Source organism: Ciconia boyciana, chromosome 10 (genome assembly GCF_034638445.1).
Source record: "Ciconia boyciana chromosome 10, ASM3463844v1, whole genome shotgun sequence".
NCBI classification, from domain to species: Eukaryota; Metazoa; Chordata; class Aves; order Ciconiiformes; family Ciconiidae; genus Ciconia; species Ciconia boyciana.
The window spans coordinates 2,085,554-2,105,629 of NC_132943.1; the positions used below are offsets into that span (position 1 = coordinate 2,085,554).

General features: G+C 50.2%; 1 protein-coding gene across 6 annotated transcripts in view; it reads right to left on the bottom strand.

Moving 5' to 3' along the window:
• The window catches only part of FMNL2 (formin like 2), a 155,277-nt gene that overhangs the window by 69,023 nt on the left and 66,178 nt on the right, over nucleotides 1–20,076 (bottom strand). For 5 of the 6 annotated variants that reach the window (XM_072874790.1, XM_072874793.1, XM_072874791.1 and 2 more), the window contains exon 2: nucleotides 4,699–4,782. In XM_072874790.1, the coding sequence (XP_072730891.1) occupies nucleotides 4,699–4,782 (84 nt within the window). Of the gene's footprint in view, nucleotides 1–4,698; nucleotides 4,783–7,379; nucleotides 7,432–20,076 lie in introns of those variants that run through there. The other variant, XM_072874794.1, reaches the window with a different exon arrangement.

Consider the following 20,076-nt stretch of genomic DNA (forward strand, 5'->3'; position numbering starts at 1 on the left):
CAACGGTATACAAAACTTTTTTTTTACGCAAAGGCTCTCAAAACAGAGCCGTAAATGGCTACTGCAGCATGCGCGAAGATATGGAAAACGCTTGGTTGAACGTTGTCAAAAAAATCCAGATCTCTGCTGCAAAATGGCACCATATGGTAACACACAGCGTGAGGTGCCGCTTTTCAATCACCGACCTTTCATCACGTTTCTGAGGAGTGGTTTGGGGCTCACCTGAGATATTTCTGTCAAACAACAAACAGCACAGCATCCCCGCGAAACCCTGATCCTCAGCTCAGTGCCCTCCAGCAGTCACCGCCTGTCCCCTTCTTCACCAGCCACCCCCCGAGAGCCACGGGCGGCACGCAGGAGGGCTGCCCGCACCGCTCCACCGCCTGCAGCCTGGACACGGCCCCGCACGCCTTTACAGGAACTCCCAGCCCAAATCCAAAGGACACCTAGATATTTGTCAGCACTCCCCGGTGCTCTGGACGTTAAAACGGCAGGCATGGACCACCGCGGCTCTGTGCGGTTACGCTCTCAACCAGTCCATAGTGCACAATCTCACAAGAAACAAAAATAAAAATAATATCAAGAATCTGCCTCTCCCCAGAGCTGGTTTATGGAGGGGAAGGCTGGGAAGGCTGCATGCCATCTTCCCTTTGCAGAGCTCGATGAACAGTGGCAGAGGAGGAAGGGGTGCAGAAGCAAGCCTGGCTTAAAGGGTGTGTGGGTGCGTAGCACACGCTAGTGTGCACCGACCTCTTTTACGATATAACAGAGAGCTTGGTGATTAACATTTTTGCTTCATTTAGAGAAGGATCTCACCACTACAGTCAACACTTGTTGAACCTAAGTGTAAATGAACACAAGTTCGACAGTCCCTCTGTGGTTTCAGATGTTATTCTTCTCCAGGCTATCTTGAACGCTGTCTGGTTTTGGTAGCCTAACCTCACACCACCAGATTTCTGTGCTTGCGGCCCCCTCCACCACGATGCTCAGCCAGGCAGCGAGCCCAGGTCGCCCTCCCCTCCCAGGGGAATGCCACCCTGCTCTTCGGCAGAGCCGGGGTTTCACCCAGAAAGCCGGAGGACTCGGGGACTGGTGTGGCACAACCTTCTCACCTGGGGCTGTGTTTCCAACAGGGCTCGTACCTGCACACCTCTTAGTCACAAATTAACCCTAAAGCAGAACATGGTGCCCCGCCAACGCACCACACGTGGCCTTGGTTTAGGTGTAATTACCCGACACGGGCACGGAGGGGCCCGAGCCCCCTGGAAGCAAAGCTGAGGGGTGGCACAGGACCCCCACCCAGCAGGGCTGCTGGAGAAAGCCACCGCCAGCCCAGTGAGCTCCACACTGGCCACCAGCCTCCCAAACAGCCAGCACCGGCCTTCATTAGGAGTTTCATTAGCTGTCGTGGTTTAACCCCAGGCAGCAACCCAGCCCCACCCAGCCGCTCGCTCCCCCCCCGGTGGGATGGGGGAGAGAATCGGAAGGGTAAAAGTGAGAACACTCGTGGGCTGAGATAAAGACAGTTTAATGGGGAAAGCAAAAGCTGCGCACAAGCAAAGCAAAGCAAGGAATTCCTTCACTGCTTCCCATGGGCAGGCAGGTGCTCAGCCATCTCCAGGAAAGCAGGGCTCCAGCACGCGTAACCGTGACTTGGGAAGACAAACGCCATCGCTCCCAACGTCCCCCTTCCTTCTTCTTCCCCAGCTTTATACACTGAGCATGACGCCGTATGGCGTGGAATGGCCCTTTGGGCAGTTTGGATCAACTGTCCTGGCTGTGCCCCCTCCAGCTTCTTCTGCCCCTGGCAGAGCACGGGGAGCTGAGAAGCCCTTGACCAGTGCAAACATTACGCAGCAACAACTAAAACATCTCTGGGTTATCAACACTGTTTTCCGCACAAATCCAAAACAGCCCCATACTAGCTACTGTAAAGAAAATTAACTCTATCCCAGTCAAAACCAGCACATTAGGAAAGGGAGAGAGTTCTACAGATATCTCCGTGAGGATATTTTGGATGTAAATCACATGATGTAAATCTTGGGTCTCATTCGTTATTCCCCACGCACACCTCCAGTGCCTCCAAAGGTGAGGACACGGTGATGCCCCTGCCACAATTTGCCATTAGAGGGCAACGAAGAACTTTGTAAGATGTCCCCAGCCTCCTCCCTCAACATCCGTGCCCCCTGTGTAACACCTCCTGGCACCCAGCTGGATAAAGAGGCCTAGAGCACACCAAAAGGGTGGCTCGCCATGCCAGGAAAGCCCATCCTCTTCCCTGCCTGGATCCTTCCCAGCGGTGACCTTCCCTGCCTGACCCACCGCTTGGCCCTCTCCAGGATGGGCTACAGGAATCCTGGGTTTGCTCTTTTTCTCCTCCTCGTACACCAAGCCAAAGAGGTAGGGAGCAAGCTTTCAGGACAGCAGCAGCAACGCTTAGATGACTTGCAAGGTTTATAGACAAAGGGACAGAAAATACCACATGGGATGGAGTCCCCCACAACCAGCCCAGCAACCCTTACATTGATTCATGAGAATGGGCACAATCGGCAGATTATTATTTATTACTATCATCATCATCATCATGAAACTGGTAGTTCCCCACTTTCCGTAATCTCACTTCTGCAAAAGTGAGAGTTCCTTTTGGGAGCCAAACTCACTCCCCTAATATTCTCAAAATATTTCACAGACAAATGACCAGAATCTCCCTTACAGACTATTTAGAAAATATTTAAGAGCAATCTCTGGACCCTTTCCTTTTTCCTTCCAGACATAAGTTGAAAACCAGCACAGGAGGCTAGGAGTTAATTTCCTCAAGCTGTTACATTAATTTACATCCTCAGTCCTTCGCTAAGCAAAAATGGGTGAAAATGGTGTAAGGGGTGATACCAATAGAAAATAGCTGTCAAAATTTGCATCCACACTAAAAACACACATTCTGTACAAAATCTATTCCTGGAAGTACTTTTAGCCACGCACCATCATTACGGGGACAGACATAAATATTTCACACCCCATATGCTGTATTACGGTGCTTTTACAGACACCTGCTTCACACTGCTCTAATTTACAGCGGCTGGCAAGCACCCACCAGGGATGCCAGGGCAGGCGGGGAGCTGCGACAGATCACCGATACGCAGCCCCTTATTGCCCAAGCACGTCCCCTCGGATGGCCGGACCCTGGAAGGGTGGCACACCGTCACCTCCCGTCCTCTTCGGGATCCTCGCAGCGTTGGGCTCCGCAGTGCTGGTTACAACAGTCCTGCGCTGCTTCTCTGCCCACCCCCTCCAAGCGACGGGAAGCAGACTCATCCCAACCCGGGGGTGGACTCAGTGTTGTGCAAGGAGCTATTAAGATACGTGATTATTCCAGATTGCAAATTTCCTTCACTGCGTTTCCATCTGCTCATCCCTCCTATCCTGCTGTAGAGTTCAGGAGTGAATCAGCAGCAGCTGCACGTTGCAAAGGGTGGATCCGCTCCGAGGTGGGAGTTTGCACATCGAGGCTGTGATCTAACTGCTTCTGCCTGCCCTGCTGCCAGCTCGGTGCAAGCAGAGCACGCAGACTCCAGCACAAAGCTCACACTTCCATGTCCATGCTCTGAGTGTGCATGCTCTAAGCAAACATCCATCAAACAAATCACTTACAGTAGATTAAGCAATTTGTTCAGTGTCTCACTACACTGCAACTTTAAAGAGCTCAACACTTTAGGTTTCCTGCACAGAAAACTCATGGAAAAAAGCAAGTAATTCTTTATTCGGCTTTACTTTAAGGTAGTTGGATTTTATCAGAGGCTCTGCCACTGTAATAGCTAAATAGGAAATGTCCCACAAATCTATTTATTAAAATGTTCCTGACCTCACAGCATGACTCTGCCTTCTGCCAAACTCTCATCCTGGTACCACCGTGTTTACATTTCAAGGCAACATCCTACTTTCTCAGTCCTGGATCAATTATTTTCATTAGCGATTACTTTTGAAGTTTATGGCAGAACCTGGTTTTGCTGTTGGCTCACAAATGCACATCCTACCTTTTGCATGCTTCACTTTCTCTAAATAATGCCGTTTCTGTTCATTTGTCATGGCAGAGCCAACCTGTTAATTGTTCTATACTGCTGCCAAGTCTGCACGCCACGGCAGAGCTCATGCACAAAAGATGCCTCAGCATATGGTGCTGCTTAATCCGAAGTTGTTGTTCAGCCGCTGGAGGCAAAGAGGAGCTCAGGCTGCATCACCATCGCATCTCCCTGAAGGCGACAGCTACCGCCAACTGCGACAACGGCTCGTGATGTGGAGAGCCAGATACCCACTGGATCGAGACCATTCGTTCGTGTTACACAGGGCAAGACAGACCAAACTCAAAGCACTCGCTGGGAGGTGACTGCTGGTCAGACTCTTCCAGTCTGTGCCAGGGAAAATAGGCAGCATTCACCACCCAGGGGAAACAGGCACAGGGGTGATGGTAACATCAGAGGGGAAAGAAATAGCACTCCGGGGCAAAAAAGGGAATTATTGTTACAAGGCTCCTATGAGTTGTTACCAGCAAAGGCGCATGAGGCCAAAGAAGAAATGAATGTTTGAATCTGTTCAAATACGTGTCCTCTGCAAGGTCCCTTTCTAAGCCCAGGGACATTGCTGACAAAACCCAGTTTGTGCTCTCAGCTGGATGTCTGCCAAAAACCCTCCGGCCACCCTTACCTGGTCACAGATGAGCTCCCACTTCTTCTCGTTGTCGTACTGCCGCAGCAGCCGGGCTTTGTCAGGCGGCAAGTTCATCGCATTCTGCGGAGAGAGAGAAAGGAAACGTGAGGGACCGCAAAAGGCTCGGGCTCAAGCAGAGTCAGACATGAGCAAACCAAGGCAACGTGGCTGCGGTTGCTTTAATTGTTTTATGTGAATTTCTGTTGACAGGGTTATTCAGAAACATTCCCTCTAAATGTCGTCTTTGGCCCCAAAAGCGCCAGTGAATCACAAGGCACCGAAGGGCAGGGCTCGGTGCGGGGCCACGCTGGGACGCAGGAGGAGGTGAGCGACTGGAGCTCAGGACCAGCCACCTCCGTCCGGAGCAGAGGAGGGGGCTTCCCCGTGCTGCCACGGCACGGCAGCCACCTTCCACCCCAGAGGGGTCCCCGGGGTGCACCACATCCCCTCCCGCGTCCCCTCTCCCCTTCGCCTGCCCCCGCTTGAGCACGCTTGTAAGGGAAATGCACACTCCAGCTGCGGGCTGGGGACAGCAGCAGGCCGGTTCTCTCCAGACAAGATCCTGAAACGCCATTTCACCTTCTTTCAACAGCGGGACACTATTCAGGTGTTTAAATGTCACCACACGCAACCTTATCTGGATCATACAGATCCCGGAGGTGGGATTGCTGCTGACAGTGACGTTGTGCTCCTCGCACACGCAAAGATAATGATCCCGAGACCGTGAACAACCACCTGCAGTACCGAGTCAGAAGGCAGGGAGAGGCAGCAATTAGAAGATGCCTATCGTTTGCTGGCCCCTTTGATGTCAGTTGAGATACCTTTCCATGGGCAGTTGTCTGGGGTAGGGCGGCACAGGCTGGCTACTCGCTCCCAAGGCAGTTTTCCTAAGAGCCGTGTCTCTAAATGCACAGCATAACTGTCGTGCTTACGCTCCTGGAGAACCTAGGAACACCTCGAGAGCTTCGCAAACATCAAGTCTGGAGAGCCTCCCTATCAGCCCAGCGGCACGCAGCAAGGTGAAGTGGATGAATGAAAAACCCGCTAAGCACCTCTTGGTCTCCAGCACCTCTCGGTCTCCAGCTCGCATTCCCAGACCGGCTGAGTTACCCCAATCAACTCTTCAGGACCACAGGCCTCTGGCGGTCCGTCCCGGACTGCTGCTGGGATGGGAGCGAAGCACCGGCCGGGCCCGGCAGCACTGCACCCCGCCGGCGGGTCAGGCCGGTGCTGCGCACATCTCCAGCGCCGGCAGGCAGCACCCTTCCACGCTGAATTTTAAAAAGGCTGTGGAAGGCACAAAAAGAGGCCAGAACCAAAGGTTTCTAAATAAGCCTGCAGTGAAGCAGTAATCAATAAATCAGCGTTTAGGCACCGAAACACTCTGCTCTAGAAGCACACGTCTTCACAACCTGCGCAATAGCTTTATTAAAAGCAGGCTGTCCTGGGGATCCTCAGAAACACCCCCAGACCCATACTCTGCTACAGCCGGACTCGCACAGCCTGGGGCCCAGACCTCCCCCATTTCTCCACACAAACCCCCTCCCAGGTAACAGAAGAGGAGGGACACGGACAGCCCAAGCTGCCACCAGGAGTACCTGTGACGATCGGCCCAGCCTGCCGACCCCCCAGTCTGCTCACCCCCAATGGCACACTTTAAAACCATAATTTAAGTGAGTCCTAGAAAGGGCCGGCTGAGGCCCAGGGTGATAATACAACCACAGCAGCCACACCTGAATGCAAGCAGACACGCAGGACATACTGCATACGAGATGGAGCGATAATTAAAGAATTTCAACGCGTTTGTTGAGTTGTCATGCATCAGGAATCAGGATTTTTAAAGTACATCATCAGGAACCCACTCGGCTCCAGGTATGGAAGAGACCCGGAGGCAGCGGCACAGGGACTCTGATGATCCCAGGACCAAGGTGCCAAGGGCAGTGCCCGTGCCATGGTGGGCACAGCGCCCACCACGCCGATGGGCACCGTGACAACCGGGCGAGCTTTGGGCGATGAAGGGCTTTGAAGGAGAGCCAAGAGGTTAACTGGCAGCGGCTGGCCATCAATGGCAAAGCTTTCCAGCCCTGCTTCTGGCTGGCCGAGTGCTACGTCCCCATCGCAAAGACAAGGCTTTCCCTGCTCGTATTCCGGCGCTTGGGTGCGACGCAGGACTACCTTCCCCTACGCCTCCCCAGGGTTTTCAGGCCTTGGTTGCCTTGCTAACTCCCAGGCCAGGCTGACTGTCAGCCTGCTCCCAGCCCAGCCCCGGGGGGACGCAGGCACAGGGCTGGGGCTGCCCCTGACCCAGCTCCCTCATGGCCACAGTTTCAGATTTCCCTCTCTCTGGGTTTACGGAGCCCGGGCTGGAAACCAGGAGGGCTCAGGCACGATCCAGGAGCAGATGTGGCATTCCTGCCCGCAGGCAGCGATAGCTGAGAGGAGGCAGGGCGGAGGAGCGGAGCCTGCTGCAGCCATCTGCCTTCCCCGCGCCCGGAGGGAGCAGCCCCGCATGAGGCTCGGCGCAGGGGTCCCTCTTGCCCAAGGGCGTCCCCACCACCTCCCCTCCCACCGCCGCACCCTGCCAGCACCCTCCCTGAAAGCACAGGCAGGAACAGCGATGCATGCCCCAAACACCGTCCTTCCACATCTTCGGTGTGACAGCAAATGCCTCTCCTTACCGGGAATACTGCGGACCCCCAAGGGACCGCTCCGGTGCACTTGTACCTCCTGGTCCACGCAGGACCACCGAGGGAGGCGAGGACAGCAGGGGTCTCCAGCCGATCTCACCCCCTGCACGTTGCAGATGTATTTGCTATCTTCCCACAAGACCTTATCTCCCTCCATCCCGGCTGACGAGCGTCACCCGCTCCTGGGGATCCTCTCCACCGCCCTGCTGCTGTGATGACTGCTCTTCCTAAAGCTTGTTTTCCATCAGATAACAAATACTCTTCCTTTTGCTCATCTGTGCTGTCATGTTGACAGTATTTATAGGCCGTGATCATATCTGTGCTTGATTCTCCTCGCAGTCTCTCACCATGTACCTTATCAGCTCTACTTATCATTTTAATGCACTTCTTGGTATTTTTCCTGGGGCTTCTTCAAGCACCATTCCTTACCTCTGAGGATGTAAACATATTTCATAGCTACGCTAAATCTCAGCTATAGGAAAAGCTTCACTGTTTACCTGCAATACACCCCTTGTCAAACCCTGATCTTCTTATAGCTAATCAGCTTACCCAACCAGGCTGGCACTCGGACAAGAAACCTGCCTGGAAACCTTTGCAGAATTCAGTCATGGCAAGAGTTCAGCACGGATGAAAGTCTGAAACAGGGAAAACAAGACCCAGGCAGCAGGTTCCAGTGATCTCATTTCGAAATGAATTAAATCTGATCTCATTCTGAAATGTGAACTCCTTCGCTCCACGTCGTTTTGCTGCACACAACCATTTCATCTACTTCAACAATTACTGCAATTCACTTCAGATACCCTCTGCCCTGGTCCGACAGGTAAAATTATTTACGAATACATTGCGTGCAACCAGGTTCAAATCCCTGCGTGTAAGCAGTGGATGATTTGCACCTACTCATTTCTCAGTAAGAGATTTAAAGCAGTTTTGAAACCTGCTTGCGTGCAAGTTGGTTACCAGCTACGGACAGGACCCTCCGTTGAGGCAAACCACGGCGGGTCACCCCAGCAGCCCCTTTAGGCTCTTCCTTCATCTCTTCTGGAAGGAACTGGGAAGGAAACTACTACTTCTGCTGTCTGCTGCCCCTCCGGCCTCATCACTCATGTGGTAAGGAGGGAATGCCCTGGGACCAGGAGGGAATGCCCTGGGAGCAGGAGGCAATGCCCTTGGACCAGGAGGGAATGCACTGGGACCAGGAGGGAACGCACTGGGAGCAGGGCTTTTCACGCCGGCAGAGTCAGTTTAACATTAACTTTTATGTTTTATACATAGATCAGGTTGAATGGCTTTCTTAGCAACTGGATCAAATTGCACTCATTTACTGGAAACCATTGCGAGACGTTCTCACTCACAACCTGAGGCTCTCCGCTTGTCGGGCAGGTTTATTTCTGCACCACGCACGCCCTTCTCCCCGTCTATGAGACATCTGCTGAATCGGATCTCCTGATCCCCCGGAGCTCCCTGTCCTTCGGCTCAGCTCTCCTGCAGCCTCCAGGCCGGTGCCCCAGCACACCTGACCCCGCTCAACAGACACCTTCACCAGGGCTGTCCGGGGCTGTACCAAATAACCCTCGTTTCTTTGTATAAAATAACACAGGTGTAGATCATGCCTTCTCTAAAACCTGGACTAACGCTGTTCTTCAGCTGGTCTTACTGTTAACAACCATTCCCTGCTGGAAAACTAGTTTCTAAACCATGATATTTTTACTTAAATGGGAAGCAATATATTTTCTTTATGTTTATGCATGGCACTGTACCAACTGGCTTTCTGAAATCCAAGTGTGCTGTATCTAATTGCATAACCTTTAGCTGTTGCATCAGTAACTATGGCAAAGAAGGCTACTGAATTGGCTGGCTTGACCTTACCAGTTGCAATAGTTTTAACTCTAGTCATAACTAACCAGATGCATTAGTAGTCTGGATTTCTTGTTCTCTGTGGATCAGTAAAATGACTCACAAATGTCTCCTGGCCACTTCCAGCTCTTACAACCATGGGCTTCACACATACCAGCATTTTTTAGTTAACCACAGGTCTATGACCTGTGATTTCTCTTTCCATCTTTAACCTAATTAGAGTTCATGCTTTGAAGGCTTTTGATAGCGTAACTATTCCACTCCTGAGACAATCTAAATCTCTGCTGTTGCCAGAAGTGATGGCCCCACTCTCTCCTCTCCTGCCCGTGTCCCCAGCCAGGTCATCCCTTACCGTCCCCAGCGTCACCACCAGCACTCCTGCAGCTGGAGGCCCTTTGCCAGCAGAGCAGACTTCGGTCAGCTCAGGAAGAAGAACTGTGCCTTTATACTGGATACCCATCTTCCATCAGGACCCCATCTTGGGCCATAAAAGACTGTTTCTTTTAGTGGCAACAGCAGTTGAAGCAGCCCCACTGTCTTGTACCCTGCTGCTCTGCGTCCCCATCCCTATCCCCATCCCCATCCCCATCCCCATCCCCATCCCCAGCTGGGCCCACGCACACACCTGCATGGCTCATACTGAACACAATCTAGATTAAAAATAACCATTTCTGGTCAAGCTATTTGTAATTCAAGTCAGTGCCATGAGTCCGACAAGCTGCATGCTGGCACGAACCAAGAGGCTGCTGGGGCCGTGCCACAGCTCCCATGCTGGACCATGTAGTAGCCTTGATACAACCTCCCTGTGTTTGGGCTTTTGCCTCTTGCACCCTGTTGTTACCCCAGGCCACGCAGCCCTGAGTAAAACGCTGATGCCCACCAGTCCAGGCCAAGCATCTGCGCCCAGGTGAGCTCTGCAGCTTTGCTCCACTCCCTCCTCCCACAGATCCACAGCCTTAGGAAATTAGTCCCACCTTCCTCACCATACCACAAATTTCCACTATGTCACACTGTTTCTAGGACTGAAGAGAGGGGGAAAAAAAAAAAGCAAACCTGTGGCACGTCATTCTGCCTCGATGTCTGCGAGGCAATAGGAAATTGGTGCGCACCGTCACTTTACAGCCTCCGAATGAGGTTTCCGACTCCTCAGAAACACCTACAAACACAAGTCTGGAGCACCGCACTCAGAAGTAACTGCAGCTCGATCCTACAACGGCATCACGCTGTCTGCGAGGGCTGGTTTCCAATCATATTTTGGCTCCAAAAACACATAACTTCTCTTTTTCCCCACAAATTCCAAAGTTATTCATGTCTACTGCTACGTGCCAAATAATATAGGTAAGGTTTCCATTCCGTTTGCTCTGGGTTGGCATTATAAAGCTAGAACTTAAATTAATCACAGTAGCAGATGGAAAACTGGAAGAAATACTAGCAGGCCTACAAAATATTAAACTGCTTAAGAGTTAAAAATAAAACCAACAGCGCATCAAGGAAACATATGTATTTTTAACCTATGAAACAAAGCCCGTCTCCATCCAAACTGGCAGCCCTGACAGCGTCTCCGAAGCCCGGGGCCAGATGGCTGGGTAACGGCACTGCGTACCAGGACGCGCCGAGATTTAGCCTCATCCCGAGGAGATGATTTCACCCGCCTCAGTGTGACAGCGAGAGCAGCGGTCCAGCACAGGGCAGGAAAACGCTGTTTCCCACGCAGCAGCGTTATCTTCTGGCCGTGAGCAGCCGGAGGAAAGCAGGATGCCAGGGCAAGCACCTCAGCTTTGCACTTCACGTGCCACCCCCGAAAAAGAGAGCGACTGTCAATACAGCTTTGTCGCTGAGAGCCGAACTCCTCCCTAACTCAAGGTAAAAGCTGTGGGTTGCACTCCGCTGCCCTGTTCAAAACGAAATAAATTTTGTGCCGTTTGCCATGACTGGCCGGCTTGCCGGTTGTAACCTTCTTACCTTTGTCCCCAAGAAGTCTCCATAGAAAAGCAGTTTCAAATTAGGTTTTGAGTCGACAGAGCATCTGAATTTACTGTGGAAACTGCATAGCCTCCGTTTCCATTTTTTGGCACTGAAGTCTCTTTTTGGGGACTGATTTGCAAGAGTTTGGCACCATCGCCACGGCGCTTGGCTTCACCCTTGGCCTCGAACCTGGCCCTTGGGGATCTGCACGCCGTCCCCTTCCACGGAAAAGGGAAGCACCGGCTCGACCCACAGAGTCGCTGGTGGCCAAGCGTGGTGGCCCCAGCCATGGGGCAGAACACTCCGGCGGCACCACATTTATCAGCGTTACGCAGAGAAAATGCTAAAATAGTAGCCCACGCGCTGCAGAGGGATAAAGCGCCCAACTGGCTGAGTTTATGCACATTACAGAAATGTCAAAATCTTCAGCAGCATTTGTGGTTTCGCTAAGGAAAGGACCAGCACATAAGCAGAGGTCTGAGCTGCAGAGCAGGTCACACCGCCATCAGTGCCGCATGCTAGATGCTGGTGGTGGGATGACTGAGCTGTATTTTTTCTAACTTATTCCTTGTTTTAATGAGAATTACAAGGCTCAACGTTTTGGAAAACAAGTGTAGCAGGAACTTGACTGACTCAAAAGCATAAGCATTGCTAATTAATAGCATTAGGCTGTTGCTTTTTCTTATTAATCTTATCATCTTTAAGTCTAAATCCCTTTTATTTATGAATCATGACATTAATGTGCTTGCAACAAACACGACAGAGTCCTCCTGATCCCTTTGTTCCCATGAACGGCCCTGCATGCGTTACTAAGACAATTGGAGCACGTGTACCCCTAAAATAGGAGATGTTTCCAGCAGCCTACTCCTGTCACCCGGATGGTGATGGAAAAAGCCAGCCCTGTGTCACTCCAGGCGTGGGTACGGCAGCAAAGCTCAGCCTGGCAAGGCAAGGCGAGTCAGCCAATGCTACAAACTTCGGAGCTGGAGGAAGGCAAAATTTAAAAGGCGTTTCAGCAGCCGTTTAAAATTCCCACTTCCATAATGGCCCTGTTAACTTTAAATGAAATAAAGGTATCCCAAGAAAACCTTACGTGCAACCACAGCACCTCCAGCGTGGCAGGGAAGGAAGGGTGCAGGTCAATACCCGCTCCTCTATGAGACACGGCAGAGTAGCTTATATTCCTGAGACCTAATTCCCAGCTCGCTTTCTCCTCCCACCCTTCCTCTGATTGGGATTATTCCTGACTTGCACTACTACCAGAGAGACAGAAAAACAAACCTGGGTAGCTTTTGGCTTCACAACAGCATTGATGAAAAAGATCAGGGCTTTAATACATTTAAAACAATATTCTTGGCCCTTGCAGACTTCAAGGACCCCCTGTCCTCACCTGGAATTTCCTAATCTGAGTTTATTCTCCAGCTCGTCAGTTAAACTTCTCAATTCCTTGCAGAGTTTCATAACAGCCGTGTCTATTGCATTTTGCCTCCAGCTCTCCTGTTTTATCTCCACTGTCTCCACCATGATGAGCTGCAATCTTAATTCTTTCTGCATTACAGTCAGGGCTGTTTTAAGGCACAGCCTGAACTATTTTAAACTTTTATTAATATCTAGTGAGTTCTTACAAAGTAGATCCAAAATTGGTTCATCAGTCAAATCCATACCTCCCACCTTCGTAAAACTGAGACAGAGCAGCCCCCTTCCCTGGCTAGAGCAAGCCTGAGAACGAAACACCGGCTCCTGAGTGGATCCAGGTTTACTTCTTGGCACTTAGAGATGCCTACGTCTTCCCAGAAACCAGGATCCAAAAGTAACCAAATTCCAAAAACAATTAAAAAAGAATGGAAAGCAACATAACATGCAGTTCAGATCTGTTCATGTATATTCATAAAGACATTGACATTGTCACCCTTCGTTGTCAGTTATGTACGATTTCCGAGTTTCTAAATGTTCCTTCACATTTTCTAAATTTAGTCGGTGCGAAAATAAACCAGTTTATAATGTCACAAAGAGACATCTTCTTTGCTGAACAGAGGACGCACAGGCAGCAGCGGCAAGCCAGGGTTTTGTACTCATCCTTTACGGCTTGAGCGATGAAGGATGGACTCGCACTTACTCGGCTCTTGTCCTCTGCTGGGATAACCAACTCCAGAGGAGACAGTGGCTGTTCGATGTTGACTCAGGGCCATAAAGCCATCACGAGCGAGACCTCCTTACTCATCCCACTCACGTAAGATACTTCTATCTGAGGTCTACTAAAGGTCTACAACACCTAAAGCCTTGGTACAGCATTCTTCATCTCAAAAGGCTCCCCAGGTGAAACACACACCGAGCAGATCACCCAGCGCCGCAGTGCAGGAGGTTGGTGGCAATTAGGTCTGTTTAGCCTGGGGTAAAACTCCACAAGAACTAGACTCTGGCCCCAAACTCGCCTCACTTGCTGTTGCTGGAGAAGGTCAGCTTGCAGCACTGCCCAGGAGGAAACCCCCTCGTCCCATCCCTCACCCTGCCCCTAACTCTGACCCTTTCTGCAAAGGAAAGAAAGAAGTCTGTTGCTAACGTCAGTAGCTGCCTACTAAAACAACCCTCGATATTTTTGTACAGTATTAAGATTTAATTCCAGGACCTGGCCCGTAAAACAGCCCTTAATATTCTTCTACAATATTAAAATTTAACTTTTTGCAATTTTCTGTGCTACTTAAAGTCTCAGTCCTGCTACGGTGTGTTTATTTAGGAAAGCTAGAGGCAAATGAAGCAAAATCTCAAAGTTCGTTGACTTTATGAGGAATCCAAGCTAGGCTAAAATTAAATGTACTTATTGTTCTAATCCTCCTTCTTCTTTTTTGTTTTGTTTTGGGTTTTTTTTTATTAAACTGGTCTTTGATCTAAAAATACCAATGCTCTCACTGCACGGGTCCTTTCTCCTCCGAACCACTCCTCGGCTCTGCAGGGAGAGCACTGTGAAGAGCAGGATCAGACTCGCTGGCCCGGGGTGACTTGCTGAGGGCTGCAGCGTCCCTGCTCAGAGGACAAAGCGCATGGCGGTCATCACGGCCCAGGGCTGCGGTGGGGACGTGCTCGCACGGAGCTCATCCTCAGAAACATGACTGGAAAAAAGAAAGGCAAATTCTTTAACTCTGGATCCGAGACTCCCCACGTACACCTCAGTGGGGCTGACGAGGTCGTCCGGCAACGTCTACTTTACACATCGAAGGGGAAAGCTGGGATCCAGAAAACTGCTGTGAGTACCTGCGGTTCCCCAGCAGACAAGGAAGGACTAAACCATCCAGAAATCCAGCGGCAGGGAAGGGGAAATACTTCTTGGGAGGTCAGTCACCTCCTGGGTGTTTACAGACAAAGGGCCCCGCCAGCAGCAGTTCTGCTGGCAGCACATCAGCCCTGAATCCGGATGGAGCACGGCCCGGAGACGGTCCCAGCGAGAGAGCCGAGGGGTCCCTGCCCCACGCGGTGCCCGTGGACGACGTCCACGTGCAAGGCTGACACTCAGATGCCAAGAGGCTTGTTTCGATGCCTGTGTTTTACCATCACTGCAGTGCTCCACGACTTCCCCGAGCCCCTCCACGTCTGGCTGCACTCATCACCCCTCCTCGGAGCTTCCACGTGCTGCTTTTCACTTTGTTTCTCTGCTTTGTTTTATCAGCACTGACATTTGCGTATTTATAATAAATTAGCATTTAACTTCAAGCTCTTCACAGAGGTTAATCCCCACACTACAAATACTAGCACAGGCGTTGTACAGATGAAAGCACCGACACGGAGACGTTTAATGCTGCTGCTACAGGTGCGAGCGGGAATCCCGGCATTTTTCCCCTGCCACTCCGGGCTCGTCCCCGGGCAGCCACAGCCACAGTTTGTGTCCTGGGTCAAAACCCCTTCGCCTCCGCGTGGGAGCACGCGGCGAGTGGGGTCTCGCTGGGCTGTCACAACGTCCCTGACGCCGCTGCTGAATTGTCACCTGTGACAATTTCTCGAAGGTTTTGGTGGCCAAGGACGACTGCCGCTACCACCAAGCTGTTTGTTCAAAAATTCAGTCTCAGCCTAATGCGTTTCACATTTTGGAATAGCTGAAGCCTCATTAATTCACCACTGAAAAATAGCTTCATGCTACAAAAGCTTCAAAGCCCAACTCACCGCTGACTCACCCGGCCTGGAAGATTGCTCCAAGCAAGCCCCGCGGCTTTATTAAATCATTCAAAGGCACTCGCTACTGATAAGGCAAACCACAAAATCCAAAATTAAAGCCGTTCTAGTGAAATGTCTGAGAAAGTGTCTTCCAAAGAACCAAAATATATACGCCCTTGGACTTGCACAGATTGTGGCCAGTCTGCATGATCCCAGCCGCTCGGGGCGAGAGGTGTCCTCGCCGCAGGGCAGCCGACCTCGGCACCAGGCACTCACCCCGGCTGCGGATGCTGCGGGACAGCAAAACGGTGGAATACATACAGATGAGCGTTTTCAGCGATTTTTACACTTTTTCTGACCCTGCGCTGGCACGCAGCAGTACGCGGGGGTGAAGCCTGAGCACCTCAACAGTTATCCCAAATATGCTGATGGGTTTCGGTTGTTTTCTTAATCTTTTATCCAGATCTCATTGAAAAAAAGCTTTACTGTATGTAAATCAGAGGAACCCATCCCCTTGTGGCATTGTTCACTACAAACCCTATGGAAATAAGAGCAAATGTTGCAGAGTTACCTGTGTAACCGAACTGCTGTTCATCAATCACTCTGTCGAAAAGAAAAATTAAAATTAAGGGCAGCAGCACCTATCAGCTGCTGCCAAAAACCATCTGCCATCTGTGCATGCAAGATGACTGCGGAATCTCAGCATAAAAGCAGCTGCAAAGAACAGTCGGTTCAAAGGCCACATTCTTTCCAAAGGTGTAAATCTCATCTGCGAAATAAAGCGGTGCTGCCTAACAGCCCCTTGATTTCCAGAGGAGAGTCAGCCCCAGGCACCCTGCAGGAAAAGCTGGGGTGGTGAGGGGATGCCTTGGGCAGGAGCCAACCGTGAGGACCCAGGCAGCAGGGTAACGAGGCGAGGAGGACGCTACCCGTAGGCACGCTGAACATTTTGGAGCACCTCGTCCCTGAGGACAACAGAAGTGATTTGCAGAGGTGGGTGGAAGGCAGTACCTCCGACCTCCCCCCCCACACGGAGGACTCCTAATTTCTCTGCCACCTAAAGCGATGAACTGTTCACAGTCTGCAAAGTCAACCTCATTGGGTAAAAACTGCAAGCTCTTGATGAAATAATAAAAAAGCAGTTAAATTTCCCCTAACTGCAATTTTAAAAGCAACTGATGATCACAAATTAGCCTACATGCACTTTTTCAATAGAAAAAACAACTCTTTTCCCGCCATAAATGCACAGGTGACGTAGGGTCAGCCCCCAGGGTTCAAAGAGCAGCAACAGAGGGACAATTCCCTTATCCAGACACAACGGGGAAGAAGAGAAGGAGCAACCGTGCCCGCGCTCGGCTGCGCCCCGAGCCCAGAGCTTATCACTTTTCACACCGGTCGTGCACACACGTACAAGCGGGAAACTTCCCCGGCGCGAGGCGGGGGAAGCAGCAATCCTGCTTTTTCGGCAGAGACGGGTGAAACGGCAAAGCCCACACTGCCCGGACGGGTATCGCTGTCCCTGCACATTCAAGGGCAAGCTGCTGCCCAGAAACTCTTCCAAAGGCGTTTGGCAAAAATATACTCCAACATCACTTCTTCCCTGCAAAAATATGGTAAAAGAAGCGCTTTGGAGTTAGATGACCAAAGTAACAAAAAGTGGGGTTTGTGTTATCACATGCACTTTCTTTTTTCCTCTCATGCCCTTGTATTATTGCTCTACTAAAGGAAAAACATAGCTATTTCTGTCAGGAATCTGTAAGAATGTTTCTAAAACACAGAAGAGCTTTTATTTTTCACATTAGTGTACATTAAACGAAAAAAGAAAGCACTCCCTTTCTCAACCTGCCATTTTAAGAATATATATATCACATGGAAGATTATCTTTCTCAACCTACCATTTTAAGAATATATATATCACATTGAAGATTATTGAAGATTATCTTTCTTAACCTACCATTTTAAGAATATATATCTCATTGAAGATTATAATTGTATGGTAGCACAACTAAAAAAGCCTGAATTCAGTGAAAGCTTGAACAGTTCCATATATATGAATGCACCTTTTCCCCTATATACATACACATTTGGATATAAATACATGTAATTTATTCAGAGTGAGTTTCTTATGCCAATGCCTACTGATATTTGAACTACTCTATTGTAAAGTGCCCACAGAAAAACACAAGGCAAAACCCAAACACCATGAATACACAAATATATGTGTAAAAGCCCCCCCAAACCAGAATAAAATATAGTGACACACACGGTGGGCACAAACTGGAATACAGGAAATTCCACTTAAAACCCGAGAACGGACTATTTCGCACGGAGGGCGGGCGGGCGGTCGCTCCGGCGGGGTGATGGACCTGGCCACCTCCATCTCCTCCGCTTCATCGTCGCCCGCAGGCTGGGACAAGGGCCCCGCGGGGCCGCACGCTCGCTCTGCACCCTCGCACGGGCGAGCACGCAGGTACCCACGAGTGCAATAGAGAGGCTGCTTGCCTGTCCCAGCCCACCCTTCTGCTCCTGCTTAAGTTGATACACAATTAAAACAGACAACAAATAAAAACTAAAAGCAAATAAAACCCACACGGCCACCATGTTTTAGTCCTAGGACGCAGAGGAAACAGTGTAGGTTGGCAGCTCCCCTGATTTATGTTGGTCTAGAAACAAAATCTTCATTTGAATAATATTAAGGGCGGAATAAACCAAGAAAAATAAATGAACTCAGGGATAAAAAGCCTGGCCCCCGTCCCAGTCCCAGGTTTTATGTCTCCGACGGATGTCAGCACGAGCCCTCCTCGCAAAACCACGTCTCAGACAAAACTCCTCTGCTTCTGAAGCAGACGTGAACTCACTGACCAAGTGCTCAGAGTTCACTTAAGCAAAAGTAGCCTTTAGTGCCTATTTTTAATTTCCCCTGTACATAGCTGAGCCCTCTTCTCTGCCTGACAGTCCTCCCAGATCCCCAGCGGGTGCAGGTCCCTAGGGCTTGCTTCATGCTGCCCAGAAGGGAGTAGGTAAGCGATAACCCCTTTTTAAAAAATTGCAAATTATTTGCATTCCTCTCCTCTTCACTCAAGTACCTGATGAACAGCGAAAGCAATTTATCTGAAAGTTTGTTACACGTAAAAATGTAAACACAAGAAAAGGCTCTCATGTGCCAAGCTTCAACCCCCAGTGAATTTTTAAAGGCAAGCTATAAACTTCGGTTTACATTGGAAGTATTTACAGGTCTAACTACCGCAGGCACCACTGCAACCCAACAGAAGAGGTGTATGGGAAGCCAAAGTAAACCACAAACGTGTGACTTTCTAGCCATAACGAGAAATACTTCATACAGCAAGACTGCTTTGTCTTTTACTCCGTTATAACTGACCCCCAAGGCTCCCTTACATTATGTCTGCCTGGGTTGACAATAAAAGAGTCAGTAAAAATGCGTGACACACAAGCATGCGCATATACGCATGCCCATCATGTGAATAATTTTAAGTGCCTAAAAATTATGCATCTTCAAACTACCAGCCCTGATAATTGCTGTTCACCAGTCACAATTTCATGTATCCTTCTTGAAGCATTTTTTTTTCATTGCCTTTCAGTGTTCAAGTGTTAGGCTCCAAGTATTTGCCAAGTATGAGGCATCGGGATTTGACCAAACAATCACACGTGGCTGCTGAGCAAACACCTCTGTCTTTGCTCCCTTTGTTCCCTTCCTAGAAAACCCATCCTTGATGGGCACCGGCTGCCCTTGCTGTGTCCTCATCCTGAACGTGTCCACGTGTCTCACCTGGGTTGCCCTCGCTGGCAAGCTCCCGCTCCCTCCTCCTCATCCTCCCTGCTCGAGACGGACATTTTACAGCACTACAGATGTCAAACTGAACAATACATTAGTGTTTATGTAGCACACACGCCCTGCCAGACAACTTGGCATGAAATATAAATGAAGAGCTGCTGCAAGCAGGGAAATGGCCTCAAGCGCTGCGCACAGGTTTGCTGCAACGCCAACTTGCTGTGCACGGCTCCTTGCACAAGGGCACGCACAGTGCTGTCCGAAATGCAACCACAACGGTGCACGTGTGCTGCAAAAATATCCCCCTGCCTCTCGCAGAACCAGAATTCACTATTGCAACCCGCTCGCAGTACAGGTTATTTTGTACTAAACCAACCGAAGGTGCATTGGGAATTCAGACACGTGCATTACGTCAGTCTCCATCGTTTTTTCTACAAGTATTTATTGCCACACTAACAGCTCCCGTAGCAGGCAAGCAGAGTTCACATAGTGACCCAAGATGCTACAAAGCCACCAGCTCTTTGGTTAAGTAAATGAATTTTTATAAGCGTAAACTTTCCTCACTCATCCCGCATGGGTTTTAACCCCGAAGCCTCAGGATGCTCTTCTCAATATAGGCAGCATTAAGGACCAGTGTGGACACAGCCGACCCCCCTCATCCCAGTGGTGCTTCATTTGTTCTCCTCCCCAAAATCTGGGATCAAAGACCCACGGTCTGGCAGGCTGAGCTGGCCATGCCGTACCGAGAGGGTTGCAGCCTTACGGAAACCCTGCTGAGCTCCCGGGCGTGGGACAAAACCCTCCTCGGAAAAGCTCCACTTCGGGAAACACACTTTGGTTATTCTTTAAGTGCTTTTACTGCAGCCATCCCAAAACCGGTCCTAAAGGTAGAAGCTAGACCAATAAATGTCTGAACTTTCCCATAAAAGCTTCTAC